The sequence below is a fragment of the Fundulus heteroclitus genome, chromosome 10 (assembly GCF_011125445.2).
Source record: "Fundulus heteroclitus isolate FHET01 chromosome 10, MU-UCD_Fhet_4.1, whole genome shotgun sequence".
NCBI lineage: Eukaryota > Metazoa > Chordata > Actinopteri > Cyprinodontiformes > Fundulidae > Fundulus > Fundulus heteroclitus.
Window position 1 is genome coordinate 16479627 of NC_046370.1, and position 19631 is coordinate 16499257.

General features: G+C 40.1%; 2 protein-coding genes across 3 annotated transcripts in view; both read right to left on the bottom strand.

Moving 5' to 3' along the window:
• wnk4a (WNK lysine deficient protein kinase 4a) overlaps positions 1-5544 on the bottom strand; it is a 64801-nt gene extending 59257 nt beyond the window's left edge. For both annotated transcript variants that reach the window (XM_021321060.2, XM_012871714.3), the window contains exons 1-2: positions 5361-5544; positions 4509-5174 (exon numbers count right to left, since the gene is read on the bottom strand). In XM_021321060.2, the coding sequence (XP_021176735.2) occupies positions 4509-5141 (633 nt within the window). In that variant the 5' untranslated portion in view covers positions 5142-5174; positions 5361-5544. The remainder of the gene's footprint in view (positions 1-4508; positions 5175-5360) is intronic.
• Positions 5545-8061: 2517 nt separating this feature from the next.
• On the bottom strand, positions 8062-18700 carry vps25 (vacuolar protein sorting 25 homolog). The gene is made up of 6 exons (XM_012871706.3): positions 18581-18700; positions 16126-16271; positions 14805-14858; positions 14612-14700; positions 10757-10832; positions 8062-8908 (listed from the first exon to the last, which is right to left on the bottom strand). Exons 1-6 carry the CDS (start codon positions 18625-18627, stop codon positions 8796-8798), a joined length of 525 nt encoding a protein of 174 aa, XP_012727160.1. The 5' UTR covers positions 18628-18700; the 3' UTR covers positions 8062-8795.
• Positions 18701-19631: the final 931 nt, after the last annotated feature.

Genomic DNA, 19631 nt, shown 5'->3' on the forward strand with positions numbered 1-19631 from the left:
CTTAGTAATTGCACCAGGCTCTGAGTACACGACCATGTGGCACAGCTCTAAAGTATTTAATTACTGTGTACGGTTATAGATTTCTAAATGATTGGAAAATGTTTGACCTGAAAATATTACACTCTGCAAAGGTTGCGAAGAAAGCAAAGGGAATATCAAACAGAGTTGATAAATTCATATTCAAATAGACGAGACCTGCATCCAGAATGATGGCTGTGGCAGATTGGGGGGGGGGGGGGGACATAATGTTGGCTGTATGTCTGGGTTGTGTTGCAGTCGACCGCAGACACATTTACAAGAAAACCTGTCCAAGTACAGTTATTTTAACCCTGCGACTCCAACTGCGTCATCTTTAATCCGAGTCTTTCAGAAACTTCTTTAACAAAGAGAAGGCTTTCCCTAAAAAAAAAAAAACTATTGCGTAAATACGTTGTTAAATGTGTTTGACATGCTCTTTTTAAACATGCATGACATTTTGTCACTTTACAAACATCGAACGTCTTGGCATTCATGTGGGATTTTATCACACAGAGCAACACAAAGTCATGCAAAGAGGAAAGAAAATGACAAGTAAAAATCTGAAAAGTGTGGTGTGCCTGTGCATTAAGCCCCGTTGAGTATGGTACCCCATAACCAAAATAAAAAAAAAAAAAAAAAAAAAAAAAAAAAATCAAACAATTTGTCTTTAGAAATCCCCTGATTTCACAAGTGGGTAAATCTAATCTGAGCTTAAATCCAGCTGTTCTGAGGAAGCGTCAGAGGTGTGTTGGAGATCAAATATGATGAACATCGGAGGAACACCGCAGACAGGTCGGGGGAGAAAGTTGTAGGGAACTTTAAAGCAGAGTCGAGTTATAAAACAATAACCCAAGCTTTAAAAATCTCACCCGTGACAGGCAGTCTATCGAGGGCTAAGTCTGAAGCGTCAGTGAGAAAGTCATCATTAAAAGACGACCATAAACGGCCTGTGTTTAGTTTCACTTCATTTACAACAAGCTGTGAGGAGGCTTTTGGACTGCCAAAGGAAAAATAATATAGCAGTATTATGGAAGTTTGTGGCCGTAGCGTGATAAAAACGCTTAAAAAGTTCAAAAGGGTACGAGCGCTTCTGTGTCATTTGATAACAATGTGTCTAAAGCAACAATACAAGGTTGGTTCAGTCTGCATGGTCTATCTGCAAATGATATTGATGATATTAAATGCAGATATAACAAAAAAATAAAAGATAAACCGTATCCTTGGTTATATTCCATATTTACAAAAAGAGTTATCAACTCCAACTCAACATAAAAGAGAGCAGAGACGTTTTATTTGCCTTTGTTTACAGGCCTGATAAGCTTGTGTGGGGCGGGAATGTTGCAAAATAATGCTTACAGGAGCCTTTCCTTCAGCGGGTGGTTGCCTTCCTATTGTAATAGTAAAGTTTTACTGTATGCTCTGAGCAGTGGCAGGAAGCTGCGTCCCACAGAGTGTCCTGGGCCCAGCTCTGGGTCGCGCGTCACGGAAGAATGTAAATGTTTTGTTTACTTATTGTGCGCCGGCACAAAAAGTTCTGCTGGGCCCCGCCCAGACAAACCTGCCTTCAACCTTACCGGGCCGACAACGCGGTGAGGGATACCCCCGTCTTATCTCTGCATAAAAAGCAAAGAGGGAAGTGGGAATCAAGCAAAGTAGAGGCAAAATTAAATCCCCGTTGACACCCAAGCAGCCGATCAGAACTTCCTGCAGATTAGACTGGATTAGATCTCCGTCGCCGCTGCACACCTCTAAAGAAACTTGAGGCGTTCCTCGCAGAGTTGTGATGACGCACCTCTGACTGCTGCTCCATCAACACTGCAGGAGTGACCGTGTTTAGCCACCAACAGCAGAGCTTGTCGCGTTTCCCTTTGGGCATCAGGGTGCACACATGGTGGAGGACTGGGTGGTGGTTTCAGTAAAGTCTGCCCCCTTGGAGGTTAACTTATCACAGCAGTAACCGTATCAACAGCCGCCACCTATAAGCTCATTAACGGCGATTAAGGAGCTTTACCCGGGGGCCACCGACTCTAGCGAAGAGATGAAACATCAAAGCTCGGGTCCGAGAATGGTCTGTGGCCACAGAAACGGCTGTGGAAGATAAACTTTGGGTTTTCTCTCCGAAACAAAAATTGAAAGTAAGAGACGGGTTCTGAATTCACGACATCAATTTTTAATGATACGGATCAAGCTTACAAGCTTCTGCGTTACATTAAGGCACAGTCTACTGTGTGTATATATAGCTTCTGTATATATCTATTCTATTTTATTTTGTCTGCACCATCGACACCAAGTCAAATTCCTTGTAAGTGCAAACCTACTTGGCAATAAACTTGATTCTGATCAAACAAATGTGTGCAACAGAGCAGGTAAACGACATTTTCTTTAAAAAAAAAAAAAAAAAAAAAAAACTTTCAGGCAGGATCTGGCTGAGGATGTTCCTCACTGCTGTTGGGCCTTTAGATTTACTTCCTCCATAATATGACCCCCGACGACCCTACGCAGAGTTGGAATGCAAAGGCCACCTCCCCGTGTGATTGATATTCCAAAATAACTTGCAGCCTCGCAAGAGAAACAATATTTGGAGACTGGCACGTCTGCCAAGACATTGACACTGACCTGGATCATGCACAATGGCAAAATGTTAAGGGTGGAGTTAAAGCTTAAACCTTTAAATCCGCCCGCCGTGCTATCACACCGTGCAAGCACGAGGAGAGGCAGCTGCTGGCCAAGTCGTTTTGGTTGCTGCATGCCAAACCCCGACACCCCTGCACTTTTACAGCGGCCCGCCTTGTCAGTTTGCGTCTTACTTCTTGTTACCACGTTACAGGAGCCCCCAGAACCCGAGGACACCACCAAGCACGGTCCAACATGATGGAAGCACGACCGATGGTTCCTGTGTCACATGCAAACAGCGCACGACAGAGCATCGGGAGCGGCATGTAAAACGCCGCACACGAGGTTCTAGGAGAACCTCGGCGCCGGGTTTTTTTTTTAATGACCGATGGGATTAGAGAGGAAGGCGGTAACGGTACAGCGGTTCATCTGGAACTGACTGTTAGTAGGACGACACAGGTTACCATGTCAGGCCTCGACACGGGCAGACACAAGGTCAGCAAGGACTAACACGCACCAGATTAGCCGCTTCACATTAGGGCTGGTGCACCGAAGCAGGAATTAGAGCGGAGAGAGCTGTGAAGTGTGTGTGTGTGCGTGTGTGTGTGTGTGTGTGGGGGGGGGGGTTGACTCTGAGTCATGCAAAAGATATTCACACCTTTTGAACGGTTTTACATTTTGTCACTTTACGTCCACACATGGTGCCTTTATTGGATTGGAATTGCGCACGATGCACCAAAACAAAGTGGAGAACAATGGCAAAGTGGAAGTCAAACAATACAAGGTTTGCAGTTTCTCAGAAATAAAAATCTAAAAATAATAATAATAATAATTAAAAAAAAGGCCATTGAGATCTCTGTAGGACATACATTGATTCAGGTAGGTTTTTTTTGTTGTTTTTTTGGGTGTTTTTCAAAACTAATGGCTCATTTTTACAAAGTAGGCTGACAGGAATGAGGGTTGCAGAACATCGAACACATGGTCAGCCGTGTCGAGGACTACGGCCTCCGCACGTGGGTCGTCCACACTACCCCTGCGCCATTGGAGCACGCCCCAACTTCTGTCTAAAGTTTCCCACAAGCCAAATAGGGGGTATAGTACATATGTGGATGAATGTTCTCTGGTCAGAAAAGACCAAAATAAAACCTTGGGACTTAAATGCAAACAGGAATATGCTTTCTTCAGCAGGAAGAGGAAAGCTGGATGAGGTTAATGGGAAGATGGGTGGATCTGTATAAGGGTCACTCAAATAAAACCTGACCTCGCAGTAGACTTGAGAATGAGCTGGAGGTTTACTTTCTAGCAGGACAATGACCCTAAACATACAACCAGAGCTGCAGATAGTTCAGACCGAAGCATATTCAGGTAGTGAGGCAGCCCATTCAAAAATCCAGACCTGAATCCAATTGAGAAGCTGGGGCAAGGCCCTCAGAGCTGATGTTCACTGAATCGCTCCGTTCAATCCGGCTATTTTAGTAAAGAGGAATGGTTCAAAAATGTCAGTCTCTGGATGTGAAAAGCTCCAAGGACTTGGCAGATGTAACCGCAGCAAAAGATGGTTCTACAAGGTATTCATTCTGGGGGGTCTGATTACAGAAGCATGCCACACTTTTCAGATTTTAAAACATTTTGTTTGCATCCATTTCCTTTCCCTTCCGATGATGCGTCATACGGTTGTGGTGGTCACTTACAACCCCAGTAAAATACACTTAAGTTTGTGTTGTAGCATGAGGAGGAGTCCAGGTAGGACGATCTGACACATCATGCGTGTAAAAGATGCACCAAACCCATGAAAGTCTAAATAAAATGATAACTTGAATATTATTTTGATCCTTTACTTCAAACAAAGTGAAACGATGAACTGTAGGAGTACCCACCTGCAGCTCACACCATGCCACCTCCACTGTTGTCTCCGTGTCCAAACCTTTGTACACCGTCTTGAAGGAACCCCTTCCGATCTCTATGTTGAATTTCAGGTATCTCCCATCAGGAGAGGTCGCCACCGCTTTGGTCTCCACGTCCTCCTTCTCCTCCTGCTCCCACTGGGTGTCAAAGATGATGCGGGACAGGACCTTGTTTTGTCTGTTCTGGAGCTCGTTGTCAGAGTCCGAGCTGGCATCGTGAGCTTTGGACCTGCGCTCCGAGGGCCAGGTTCCTCCGGAGGACTCTACCGCGTCGGGCTCCTGGCTGACCGAGGGCGCGTCGGCGCTGGCGTCCTGGCTGGAGACGGGAGACAGCTGCTGCGGAGACTCGTCCGCTTTCTCCTCCTCCTCCACTCGGGACTCTGTGAGCGTCAGGATGTTCTCCGCCGACCAGGAGAGCGCTTTGGAGAGGGCGCTGCTGTACAGGGGCGAATCGATGTCCATGGTGATTTTCTGCAGGCAGTAGGAGTTCCTCCGCGCGTTCAAGCCGTGCGTCCGGAGCACGGTGCGGGACAGGCAGTCGTCCGTCATGTCCACGGAGAGGCCTGGGAAGCCGCGTCCTGGGATCTCAACCTGAGCGTTAGACATCGTGGCCGCTTCAACGCCTTCCAGATCCAGAGCCTAAATATGGAGATGACATTTGGCACATTTGGACAAAGTAGAACCACTGCATTCAGTTTCTATGTCACATTTCACCGGTGAAAGAGCTATGCTGAGAAACGTACCTGGCGAATGAAAATAAACGCAAATCTAACTTCGTTAAAAAAAAAAGTGAAGGCACAAAAAAATATTTACGTATAAACTTACTCGTTTTGGGAAAGGCGTCACCCATGAAAGCGATGCGCGAATTTCACGCACAGTGAAAGTCTTAATTAGCTTTCCCTTTCCTCTGCGCTTTTGAAGCTCTCGTCTTCCTCCGAAAGACCTGAAGACATAACCTCCTGTGAAAGGACGGAGCAGCCAATATCAACAAAGCTCCAGTGGGCTGTGTGCGTCCTCACCGCGCCAACTCCGCCCACCGCAGCCTCTGACGCGCAGAGCAATCCATCCAGGGAGCATCCAGATCTTTAAATAAATACATACAATTAAAAACAGATATAAAATACAAAAATAAAAATATGGGAAATAAAAAAATACCATTCTGGTCTTTAGGAAATGTATTCATAAATTAGGAATAATAACGATAAACATTTCAATAACAGATTGAAATTTTACGAAAAGATGAAAACTGTGATAAAAATTAACTGTACTGTACTTTACTGACTCATATATATATATATATATATATATATATATATATATATATATATATATATATATATATATATATAAACAAAGAAAAGAAGAAACAATTTGTACATGAAAGTAAAGTAACTGGAATATTAAGGTTCTGATCTTTGAGTAAATAACACAAAAATAAAACTACGAGTCAACCCACATATGTAATTTAACAAGTATTTTTTACCGTCATATCATAATTATGTAAAAATATTTAAAATACCTAAAATGGATTTTGTCTAAAATGCCAAAAAATAAATAGGAAGGGGGTTTTGTTTACGGCGGGCCAAACACGGCTTATAATTTTAATGTTTGCGCGTAAAATCCACATCCACATCGCGTGGAACTGACTTTACACCCAACGGATGATTTATTTTACTCCTACTTTAAGTCTGACCTCGTTTTATAAGCCTGAATGAGAGAGATTAGCAACCACCTCGTGGGAGAAGTGGAGCAATGCTCGGCTGGCCTGCAGGGGGAGCCACACGGCAGCTGCCTCTGTAATAGGAAACCACCATCAGCCAAGGCCACACTGGGCTCCACCTGTGCCACCAGGGCACTTACAAGGTTTTATCAGCAAACACGTAGAAACACACACATATGCACAACTCCCCTGGGGCTGTGTCATCCTCATAGCACATGATGCGAATGGTCCATCCAGCAGGCTGTCATTCAGCACAGCTGCAGCCAGAAAGAGCTCCATCACGAAGGATCTTCTCCGCACGTCGTGCCGAGCTGGGCCCAGCCTGTGGCATTTGCAGGACTGCAACAGTTTTAAACAGCCACTCATCTCCTTATATCTCCTCTCCAGGCTGCCACTTCCTTGTAATGTTTTTAGTGCTCTGGAGCAATAGTTCTGCAGGCAGTCAGTCGGAGAGAGCTCGAGTTGTTTCCTTTGGATTTCTTTTAATGCCATTTAACTCTTTCTGTCCGGTCCTTTCACATGTGCATGACAGCATATTCTGCAAAGTAGCGAACAAACACAGACAGCCTAAAAAGCATAACTACAGCAAATAGACAGTAGTGAAAGTCAAAAAACGACTACATAAATATTTCTATGAAGATGCGAGGTAGCTGAAGAGTCAATGAGTGGAAAAGCAAAGCCAAAAGCGCTTTGACAGACATTCAGAAAGGCAAATTATTGATCAGAACCAGTTCATGACACACTGAATTTAAAAGTGGCTTTCATGTTACTCAAGGACAACATACAATAAAAGACCGTATAAAACAACAGTTAAAACACAATAAATTCAGAGCGGATGACTTCTTAAACTAGGGAGTTTTGAGTCTTGACTCAAACCGGTGTTGCAGTTATGGTTACAATGCATTGAATTAGTATTCATGTGACCTTAAACGTTTCACATTTCCTCCCGCTGCAACACCCCGCTTCACTTTACATCAAGTGGAAACCTGGTGCAAAGCTGAAGTGAAAGAAAATGTTTTGGATTTTGTGATGGAAATAAAAATCTCTAAAAGGCGTGGCATGCATATTAGCCCCCACCGAATGCATTTCTCACGCCATCTTTCACCACAAATACCAGCTTCGAACACCTACAGACTAAAATATCTGTTCGTTCTTCTCTGCAAAACAGGTCAAGCTCAGTCGGATCGGATCAAGAGCCTCTGCGAACATCAACTTTTCAATTAACTGTAGGCCTCTAATCAAATAATAATTGATCCCCATTCTATTGCAGTTATGTTTGTATTTTTGGACGCGGTGCGACTTCTGGTAACGGCCCTCCAGTCCGGCCTCAAGTCTTTTGCCGTCTCTGACGGCTCGTCCTTCCATGATTGTATTTAGCTCCATCAATCTACCCATCAACTCTGACCAGATTCTGTACACTAGAAGAAACACATGATGCTGACACCACTGTTTCACCATGGGGATAGAGTTCAGGAAAGTTTGCAGTGTTTTTTCCACCTAAATGTCTTCCATTTAAGCTAAAAAGTATTATTTTGGTACTGAATTTTGTTGTGTCCCCTAGATGGCGAGGGGCAAACTGCTTTTGAGCGGGTTTGGAATAACTTGGGAGTGCACAGCTAATTGTCCTGTCGAGAAATGTTCCCCCTCCTGAGCTGCGCACCTCTGCAGCTCCTCCAGAGTTGCCACTGCCTCTTGGTTGCATGTTTGACTAACGCTGCCCTTGCCCAGCCTTGTTTGCAAGACACTGCATCTCACAGACATTTCAGATGAGTCACATTTTAAGACACAAAAAAACGAGAGGATGTATCAAATTTAACAAATTCTTAATTTATTTTCCGGAAGGATATGAAAAAAGACAGAGGGAAAGATAACAGGAGCGTCACAGAAGCTACAGTACGACAACAGGATGACAGCGATCTGTACACAAAGTCCAGTATTATCACACTCAGCCGCGTCGAGTGAAGATTGCCTCGGGCCTCTGCGGTGTTCCTCCTCTGGAAGCATTTATTTAGGAAATTAAAAAAATAAAAAAAAAAAGTCCCTCTGGTCTTGTGTTCTGGGCTTTCTTTGGGAATTCTGGCTGGGAACAGAGGAACAGCCGAGCCAAGGTCCAGAGCTGATGATGCGCAGTAAACATGTTGGCCAAGAAAACTAAGAACTAGTCGAATTTAAAAATCTAAACAAAAGGAGTTGACTTACAGCTAGTGGGGAAAGGTTTTTTTTCCCTAAAATATCCAGACATGATAAGTGTTGAGTCCCCTGATACTCATTGCATGTTTAAACGGCGACAAACGTCACCTGTAGTAACTTTAGAAGCACAGTGTCACCTCAGATGCCCCCCCCCCCCGATAAACAACAATGGTTCTCTTCCAGAGAGAGAAGGCCGCCAACCAAAAGGCAACTACAACGACAGTTAAAGACCCAGCAGCCACCCCCGCTCCGCATCGAGGCGCGACCCCGCGTGCCCCCTTACGTGGACGCATCCTAAAGATTCACTTTGTTTCCCGGTCGGAGTGTGCGAGTGCGATTCCAGCGGCGCTTTAGAAGAACTTGACGCCTTTTCCGTCATCCATGGTGATGATCTCGGCCTTTCCTTCTGTTTGTAAAGCCTGCAGGGAGCGCTGCAGCATCCAGTCCTCTAAACCGTGGAACTCTAAGGCCAAAAAAGAAGAACGGTGTTACTGCAGCGCCACCGATGAAGGTCTAAATCTACACAAGTTTCACTTTGTATTTAACTACTGAGACAAATTCAACTTGTAATTAGATTCATGTTTACTGAGATGCACAGCTAAATCAGGCAATGACTAAATGGTTGTGTTTCGAATGTTAAAAGTAAATTGACCCGCGTTTCCAACTGTGCAAGTTATGTTCTAGAAAGCAGAGTCTCTGGAAAAGCTTATTTTCCTTTTTAAAACGTGAAGGAGCAGCAACGTCACCTGGGTCACCACCATATGAAGTTTTTGATATAATGTTCGGGTTCATGTTCAGATCAACAACTTTCAAAGCAGGCTATGGGTCAATTTAATCGAGCTCGCACAATGCTATTTCCGACCAGCTTACTTCAATTTCACAACCATGTTTTTAACCATTAAGTATCGGTTTGTTTCTCTGAGAAGTTCAGCATTTTGATGATTAATAGAAATACAGATTTGTAAAATTGCTGCTGACAGTCAAATATAATTTTCTGAACAGAATTTCTTCTGATTTTTTACTTTACTGTTTGCTTTTCTTGTGGTTCTGGTCACTGTCAGAGCCAGTCGACCTATGGAATATGAGAAATTAGGATCTCGGATGGGGAAAATAAATAGTAAATAAATCACCGAGTGACCTCCAGCTGACAAAAACAAAAATCAAATTACTGCATACATTTTTAGGGGATTGCTAATATAGCCGGGGACACTAATTAGCTACACTCCTGTTTTGTTGTGGTGGTGACTTAATACCACAAAAGTCGACAGTTAGAGGGGCTTTGATACCAGCTAGTGGTCAGAGTGTGAACTACACTTGGTTCATGGAAGCAGAAGAGCTCAATAGGTAGACCACATAGCTGATCCACCCAGTAAATAGTCTTAACACCAATATGTGATTATATATATATATATATATATATATATATATATATATATATATATATATATATATATATATATATATATATATATACACACACACACACACACACACATACTTTTCTAGTTTGAAGCTAGGGAATTAAGGAATGGAAAATGAGTAAGACTGGTGTTAGTTAGCAATATGTATGATTAGGATATACTTAAATAGTAATTCCGGCTATTTAGATATGTTATGCAAAATTAAAGACTATGATTAATGATGAATAACGATTATGAACAATGAAGAATAAATAATTACAAAAGTATATAACCAAATGCATATTTTGTTCTTTAAAACAGGGGACAAGGAGTTGTCCAAAACCACATGTTGAAGTTCACTTTGTGAGACCAAGTTTCCTTTGTGGAAAAAGGTGATTTGAGTTCATGAGACTATGCAGCAAAGGAATGTTGCATTATTTAACTGTATTTGAAACACTAATAATGAAAAACCAATGGTTGTTCAAAAACCTGTATTGTGACTAAAAATCAAAGACTTGGAGCATTAGCAGCATCAATAAAATAATCAACACACTGAAATTGAAAAGGTTGTTTCATTCCTTGAGTGCCTAGTGGTGCTACTTAGCATCATACCTAAATTTACACTAATGGTAGGTTCAAATTAACAATCTCTAATTAATATAACATATGTTTGATAGCAAACATAGTTCTTTTTCTGTATATTTGGATTTAAATTTAGGTATTAATTGGTTGCCAACTTGAGTACGAATAGACGTGTGGTATGAAACGTCCCGTGGTAGACGGGTCCATTTTCTCCCCCCCAAAAAAGGTACAAAAAGCTTGGAAACAACTATTAAAGTACAAAGTAGCAAAGAAGCGGTATGACCCTTCAAAATAAAAATCCTGAAATAAAACCGTAAATGACGCCATACCTTCACCATCTGTGTCATCGCCATTGGAGAGTTCATAAAGTGTAAAAACAGAGTTGTTCATGCCATTCTTGGACACCTGTGGAAATAGAGTAAATATCCTGTCACAGAAAATTCATTGCCTTACGAACCCTGAAGTTCTCTCCTAAGAAATAAGAATAAACAGTTTAAAATGAGCACTCTTCTCTTTTAAGAAAGCCCTCTTTTACAGACCTCTGCACTTGAGTCAGATCTACTTTACATTTCTCTGTCTGTTCTAACTTGGGGATCTTTGCTACTTTTATTTAACTCTTAACAAAACACATGGCCACACACTCTGAAATGTTTTTAAGTTTGGATTTCAGCTACAAGTGTTTCTATGTAAAAAGAGAGGCTGCTACTTCCTGCTAGCGAAAAAATAAAATACACGAATGACATTTTTGTTAACGATTATTGAAACTTTACGCTTCGGGTCCATCTTATTCAAATTCTAACATCGCTGCTAAGAAAACCATTTCAAAATATGCTTGAGGATGAAAACACCACAGCACCAATCCAAAAACCATACTTGTTCAAATGAGTCAAAAACTGATAGTTTTATTGGAATCTATTAATAAAACTACACAAGATCTCAGGAAAACAAGAGCAACACATTATGCACAATGAGACAGAACCATGTCAGCATAACACATTTTACTGCTGGTCAGGCAACTTCAAACAACAATATTATTGGTGGCCGGCACAAAATGTACAAAAATCCAACCGCTGTTTATATTTTCTATAAGCCCGCATCCCGTGTCACACACCACCTCAACCTATATAGATCATAATAGCTGCTGTTTTACAATCGGTTGCTGGAAATACGGACAATTATACAACCTAGGCTTCCAAAACAATTTTGCTGAGTTATTAAGATTTTGTTTATATGCACACAGCCACCTGAGGCTACTGATTATAAGGGGAAATTTTACCACAAAAGGGTATATTTCTATTAATTTTTATTTTATTTATCTATTTGACAGGGACAGTGTACATTAATAAGCATTCCTGCAAATGCACCAGAATTAGCCAAAAGGTTATGATTGATCTGTTGTCCCTGGACAGATGTTAAAATTGTCTACCTAAAAACACAACAGTAAGAATTTTACAGTGAACAATACAAATAAAAAAAGAAATAAAAAAACAGCTATAACTCTTCAAAACTTGTTTAAAAATACAGAATTTGTGATTCTGCTAATTTTGCTGATTTCATTTCCTTATGCCATAAAAACTGGCACATTTGGATGTGTCCAAAAAACAAAAACAAAAAAAACACAGCCTTTAAAACATATATGGGATATAAAAATATTGCCTAGGTTAAAAGGGTAGCAAGAAAAGATGTGCAAAAATGTGGTCTCTGTATGCTGACGCCGAGTAATAACATTTTACTAAAACTCCTAGTTAGTGAAACATTCTGGAAAGTATCCCGTATATTCATTTATTTTTATATTAATGACACTTGTTCATTAAAATACACATTTAACTTCAGACATCTGCGAGGCCCAGTGATCAACATAGATTCTGAACTCCTTTAAAGGTCAACAAGTGCATCAAAGAATGTTTTAGTCTAATTTAAACAAGCAGTTCCTTCTGCTGAGATTAAACATATCTCTGATATTCAAAGACTTGCCACAGAAAAACAAACAGTGTGGTTTCTCCCTCTCAGGAGACGAGACAGAGAGGACACGCTCAGCCTATCTATGTATCTGTGCTCGCTCTCTGAGCTCTGATTTGACATGGAGTCTCCCTTATCTCAAAGATAGCGTGCAGATTTACTACGGCAATAAGTGAACCGCCATCATCCCACTGACATTCGACCTAAAGTTACCCCACAAAAACCACTCGGCTGATATAACCACCTCTTCTTTCTTTAAGCCAGGATATCACTCTGATAAATCAGAGATTACATAAAGCAACAGCGTAACCAGATTTCCATCCTATTATGACTGCCGGTATTAAAACTTTTGCCTTTAGTGCTTTTAGTTAAACAATACAGTTTTCAGGAACGTTACAAACATAAACGTAACTCTGTTCCTGTTTGGTGTTTTAAAAAAAGGTTTTGAACGAGATTAGTGCAAATTTATATTCCCATTAATTGGTCCTTCGATCCACTTATTCTGATGCCACAGTTCTCGGTCTTTATACTTTGCCATTAAGAAGCAAGAATGTAATCCTTTAAATAGCCTTTATTATTAGTTCTTTAGGATTTCAGAAGACTTTTTTCTTTGCACCCTTTTCACTCATCTTCAGTCCAGTGACCATTTTCAGAAGAATGTTTTTGGAGGCACAAAAAAGGCTCTTAAACGCAAAGATTAAACCAGCACTGAGTCTCAGAACAAAACAGATCTGACTGCCTATTGTTTTAAAAAAAAAAAGCTCTGTTGTAGCCATTGTCGCTGATAATAGCATTAAACACAAACTGCTTTTGCTGTCCTGCTTCTTAAAGTGGGGCTCCTAGAACACTTTAATTACAAAACTCTAAACTCTATAGACTCAAATACTTAGATTTACTTCGTCAGTTTTTACATCATTCTAGACTTTGAGTAGAAATACCTTTGCGGCCGTTTGAATGCGTTTTTTTGGGTCTTCGTTGTAGGTTTTACTAGAAACAAAACGACTCTGTGATGAGAGTTGGCTCCGACGTTTAGAGGATGCTAAAGGGGCATTTCACTGCTTTTGCAGCATCTAAACTAACTTAGATCTGCTCTATTTTAAGTCTATAACTCACCTTCCCCGACAAAAACCCAAACATGCAGACACCACAGAGGAAACCACCTTTGCACAAAAAAAAGACCTTCTTTCAGCCTTAGCTGCGCAGCGCCCCTCACCTTCCAATCAACTTCCTTTCTTGTAGGAAAGTTTATTAGTAATTTTATGACAAGATATGAAACTCTCCTCCCACTCCTTTTGTCCGATGGTGGTGTTCACCTCCAGCCACAACTTCCCTTAAATGGACCCTGTGTTAATGGTTATGCTAAGTTGCAAAGTTTTAGATATTTTAGATATGTAGTATTTTGAAAATGTAGCTTTGATACATTAACAGTAGTAGTTTTAGATAAAATTTAAGAAACAGTAGGTTTAGCTCAACCTGAACTTGAAGGGGACCAAACAGGTCATTGCTACTTTTTTGTTCTTGAATGTGTGTGCATTCAGTCAATAAGTCAAAAAACTAAATACTGAAGGATAAAATGCTAGAGTCAGTGTATGACATAGCAAATCAAAGGTAAAGCACGTCTAGTTCTTATAAATCAAGGTGAAAAACCACTGAATTATTTCAGCATTGTTTGACTTTAGCTGTTTATAAATGGAAGAAAAGTCTAGAAAGTCAAGCCTTGCTCCAAACCAAGTCTTCTTTTCCCCGAACTTATCTAAAACCCGTAAAATTATAAAAGCCATTTCCAAATACAGGAAACCTGTTAGAGGAAAAAGTTTCAAACACTGCTCATCTGCAATTAAACTTGTCTGTTTCTCTTCTTGTCCGGCCCACACAGCACAGACCTGCTGTCTTGATAAATGAAAAATAAGCCCAAGGCCAAATAACTGCTTGGAAACTGCACTTTCAATTAGTGTCTTTTGAAAGAAATCACGAGATCAGACTGTGGCAGAGAAACTGACTGCAAGTTAATAACTGTAATATTTCCACATCCATGATTAACAATTATAGTTAGGATCAGACTGGTTTAGAGTTTTGATTATCTGAGTGATTCCCATGACATAATGGAAGCACGATAATGAACATGTGATTGGAGCCACATTAATCTCTTAAGTGTTATAAATAACAGACGCTCTCACTTTATCAGGCCCCACTGCGGAGACAACAAAGTACAGTCTGTAACTCACCCACTGGTATATTAGCTTCCCCCATTCCTCCGGTCGTCTCCACATGACTAAACACCGCGACTTATTTTTGTCCAACCACTCCAGGTTGCCTGAAGTCAGAAGTCAAAGACAGCGAGCGTGTTTACCACCCCCTGGAAATCACTGTGAGACAAACATCAGGACTGCAGGAGCACAAAGACGGAGAAGGGTTTACCTTTTTTCCTCAGCTCCTCAAACACAACTTGAATTGCTTCCACCGACAGTTTTCCTGGAGTCGCGTTAAGGGTGAACCGAACGCACACTTTTAGAAAGACAGATGCCTTTGGGGGGAGCAATGCAAGCATTTCCTCTGGTAGGTGACGGCTGACATATAAAAAGGGGAAAACAGAACTGTCCTAAAAGGTCAGAAAGAGCTACGAATTAACTGTAAGAAAGCAAAAAAAAGAAAAAAAAAAGGTGAATTTAAGATCATGACCAGCAATTTAAACTAAAATAAAAATAACCACAAATGATATTAAAGAGGTGTGTTTCCAGTAGCAACAGCCCGGGTGAAAAGTTTACACTCACTCTAAAGATTTTCAAATTGACAAATAAACCAACTATATGTAATTAAATGTCTCCCAGCGAGCTGCAGAGAGACCAGAAGGCTCAGTAGCCATTAACGAGCTCCTGGCAGGCATAATTCTGGCTTGTTGTTTGGGCCCCAGAAGTGGTACAGAGCTTCTAAATTAGTCTCCTGGCGCAGGGCGTGCTTTTAAGCCCAGAGCAAAAATTTTTTAGTGAGTCATTCCCCTACCGTAATGTTTTATCCGGTCTGAAACTGGTTTGAGAGGATTGTTTGGGATTACTGTCCTGTATGAACGCCGACCTGTGTCCGGGGTTTCCTCCAGCTGACCAGAACTTCACCTCAGGTGAAAGCAAACTGGCTAATGTGCTTAAGAACAATCAAGAAACCATCACGGTTCTGGCCCGTTATAAAGTGTAGGGACTTCCACGTCACGGTGCAAAGTGAGGCCAGATTACTAACACGGACTAAGAGCATGCCACCAGGGAGAAATCTCATTAATTGACACCCAAACCTCCACGACCATCACATTAATCCTACTGAAAATGTAGAAATGATGCTTAAGAGTCCACTCTGGGCCAGTTTAAATGAGCTCAAGCAACTCTGGTAAGAAGAATGGACAAATATCCAACCAGAATTACGCCACGTCATACTCAATCTCCACAGAAAGGTGTGCTTTCTCTTCAGCCTGCTATGCCATCCAAATATTAGTGGGGGTTTATGTGTAGGTTCGAGCTGATATATAATTTTTTTATCCCATGGGACTTTAGGGAAATCATAAAGAAATTGAAACTTGTGATATTAAAGAAAAAAAAAACTATCTTAAAAGGAGGTTGTGTCTTTTATATTCAACACACCCTGCAAAAAGAAACATTCAAATAAAATCATTAAAAGCCAAAAAAATAAATAAATAAATAAATTTGATATTCATGTCCTGATGATCAAATTTAAACTTCTGACAGAAGGATACGTTCTATCTTCTTGTTGTTGAACACGGGACTTTCCTGTGCTTCCATGACATCCACAGTGTAGAGCTTGTGATGCCGGCAGTAGGACAGCACCAGGGAACACCAGGCTGCCAACTGTTTCTGTCTCGTGTCGGCATTGGGCTGAAGTCTGTCCAAAAAAAACCAAAAAGAAGAAGCAAAAGATCTAAAGCATACTTGTAACTTTACAAACAGATTTCAATGTGCTTAGGCTTGCTTTTAAAATGGTGATGGATATTCAAACAGTAGGAAGAAGTCTGCTAAAATAAACTTCTACACGGATGAATAGGACTGGAAACAACTCCTTGATTTTGGTATTAAAAATCCCAATGAGAGGTTTTTTGAATAATAACTAGTTCAAATATTTGCTATTACATATTTACTACACACCACTGGTAAGTCTTCATTTGAAGAAATATTTTGGATTAAGTATTTACTTTTAAACCATTTAACAGCTGATAACATGGCTACAAACCCAAACTAAGTAGCTGACAGTTGTCTCCTAATAGGCTTCACAGCACATGCTAATAGCTCACACAGCCAGAGTATTACCATTTACCACATTAAAATCTCAATTTATCTTGCGTTGATGCTATTTTTTTTACAGAATGGATCTAAATGTTACTAAGACTAAAAGCCGACCGTCATGCACAAGGCCAAATCTGATGTAAAAAAAGATCTTGCTTTTCGGGCTGATGTGAAGTTTCGTTCAATAAATAGTTTTAGTTAACCCACCTTCGTTGTTATTGGCCAATACTGACTTTTGCTGCCTTTCCTTGAAATTTCTACTGATTTTCTTTCAGAAGACTAACCCATAAAGACTCATTTCTGTCATCAGACTTGAAACTCTGACAATTTGTCAACAACAGGCCTGTTCCTTGATATACTTTCACTTGAGTTAGATAAAAAATAAATAAATAGAAAATGGCTTATTTCTTTTAAAGGTGCTTAATTCCTGGGATGATTTGTAACAAACTTCACTCAAATAAATTTGTTTCCATGTATACTTCTTAGAAATAAAACGGGCTAAAATCAGAATCAGCAGGCCAGACTATAAATACAACTGGAAGTCAGCAATAAAAAGAAAAAAGCCATAAGCCTGTATGGTTTAGATCAGGGGTCTGCAACCTGTGGCTCCAGAGACGCATGTGGCTCTTTACACCCTCAGCTTTGGCTCTTACACCAAAAATGCAGGGGGGAAAAAATTGTTTCTAAATGTAAAGGTAATTTAAAATTGCTAGCTTTAGGATACATTTAGTTCTGCAAAATATAACATTTCCAGAAAGAAAGAAACTAATGGTGTATATAATATTTTGCTATAGCTAAATGAAGTATCTTGTTGTCAATAGGTTGCAAACGACTTGCTTTTTCACCAATTTGATGCCATTTGCTACAAAAATCAAATGTCCAATTGAAGAAAATTAATATTAAAATTGTATTAAACCTAAACATAAAATTTTTTTAAACAAGTTTCCTATAGTATACAATAAAAACAAGCTCTTGTTTCAAAGAGATGTGTAACTTTTCTGGCTCTAAACAAAGTTTGTTTACCTGGACTGAGGGCAAAAATGGCTCTGCGGGTAGTAAAGGTTGCCGACCCCTGGTTTAGATGTTCCCCTGGTTCCGTAACCCTGAATTAAATAAGTGGCTCATTCTCAGACCCCTGCAGAATTTGGTGGCATGACGAGGAGGTATTTCATAAGCTAAGTGAGCTGTGTTGCATCCAAAACATGCACCGCTACTGATAACTGGAACTGCACACGTTTGGCCTAATCAGTGCATCATAAATTCAGCACAAAATAAGAAATGTACTGCAGGTTTTTTTTTTTAATCCAACACAAAATGAAGGGATTACAAAGTACCTCCTAATGCATGACAAAACCTTCCCTTTATCTGATTAGAGCCGTGTACCCCCACCACAAATACAAGGCTGGAACAAAGCGTCACGTCTTTCCTATTTTCTACACTTAAATGTTTCAGCTCGTCAAACTAATTCTGATAAGACGAGGATAAATAAACAGTTTTAGCCTGTTACTAACAAGCAGAAGATGTTAAATCAAAACTTGTTACTCTGACAGATAACAGACCAGAAATAAACAAGACTTCAATCACTGGGGGTACGTCAGCGGCCAACACGTCCTATAAAGCATATTTTCCCTCCGCAGAAATCTACAATATTTTTTTAATAATTATTTATACATTTTAGTTCGGAACTGAGTGCGAATCTCTCACTGAACTAAGCCCAGAGTTGCCGTTTGATTAACTTTACAAAAACCTGTGCGGGTGAGTTTACTTCCTTAGCAACCTTGCTAACCTAATGCTAGGTCAAACAAACAAAACAAATGCGCGCTACTTCGCACAGCTGCAGAAATAAAACTATGGTTAATGGACACGTTTTCGTGCTCTTTTTACGCGTTCGTCATTAAGAATGGGACTCACGTAAAAAACGGTGGGAAATTGTATTGCCAGGGCCACTCAAAACTCATCGCAGTTGGTGCGGTGCTCACAGCTGACAGCGTCCCCGGAAGAGCGTCCGACCCCACAAATAGTTCCGGCTGAGCACAGCAGGAACTGTCATGTACAAAGAGCTGAAGATAATAATAAATACAGATTCTATCTTCGTAAAATAAGATACAATCATTTTTTGGAAAGTAAAATACTTAAATCTTGTCCATTTGATGGATTTTTTTTTTTTGTTCAGCAAGAACTATAAAATATTAATTGAAATAGATCTTACATTTCAATATTCATATAACTTATAAAATAAGTACATCAAGGTTTGAAACTGTTACTGATTGTAAAATTGGCCAAAATAAATAAATAAATAAAAATCTGTCACACTTACGATTTAGAGTATTTTTTTAACTGAGATACCAGATTAGGTTGGAGCTTTCACCTAGCACAGACTAGCAGGATATTCCCATTCCCTCCTGGTGAGCACTGTCAGTCAGCTGGCTGAAAGAAGGCTACTAAACGTTTCCCTGGCCAAGAAGGCAGGCTAATTTGGTTATTTGGAAATATTTCTGCTTGCAATAATAATAATAATTTAAAGTCATGTAAACTATACGAGCATCATATTAATCTGCAAAGAAAGCACATTTGCTTGAAAACAAATTTTAGTATCCACTCTGCATTTTTGCTTGTGTTAGAAAATCAATACAAAAATGTCATAGACAACATTCTGATAGCTATAATAATCAATATGTTAGATTACTTTAGCTGCAGTAGAAATAATTGTTTTTAATTTTTAAATAAAATAACTTTGATCATTAAATTGTTGCTTTAAATTTCCGTGTAGACCAGGAAACTGTGCTATGTTTAGTCAAAGTTATTTTAATGTGAGAATCTCGTGCCTGTAAAGGAGTATAACTACTGATAATTCTCCAAAAAAAAAAAAAAAAACACAACTCCACATAGAAGGTATGAGGTATTGTCAAAAAGATAAGCTACATCAGGTCCAATGATGCAGATGAGCTGCAGGCCAGTGTTA

Excerpts from the sequence above, each read along its gene's own strand:
- vps25 (XM_012871706.3), bottom strand. The coding sequence starts at position 18,627 with ATGAGTTTTGAGTGGCCCTGGCAATACAATTTCCCACCGTTTTTTAC. Across the intron at positions 16,272-18,580 it reads AATTTCCCACCGTTTTTTAC|ACTTCAGCCCAATGCCGACA; the intron begins GTGAGTCCCATT and ends TTTTTTGGACAG. Across the intron at positions 14,701-14,804 it reads TGAGGAGCTGAGGAAAAAAG|GCAACCTGGAGTGGTTGGAC; the intron begins GTAAACCCTTCT and ends TTCTGACTTCAG.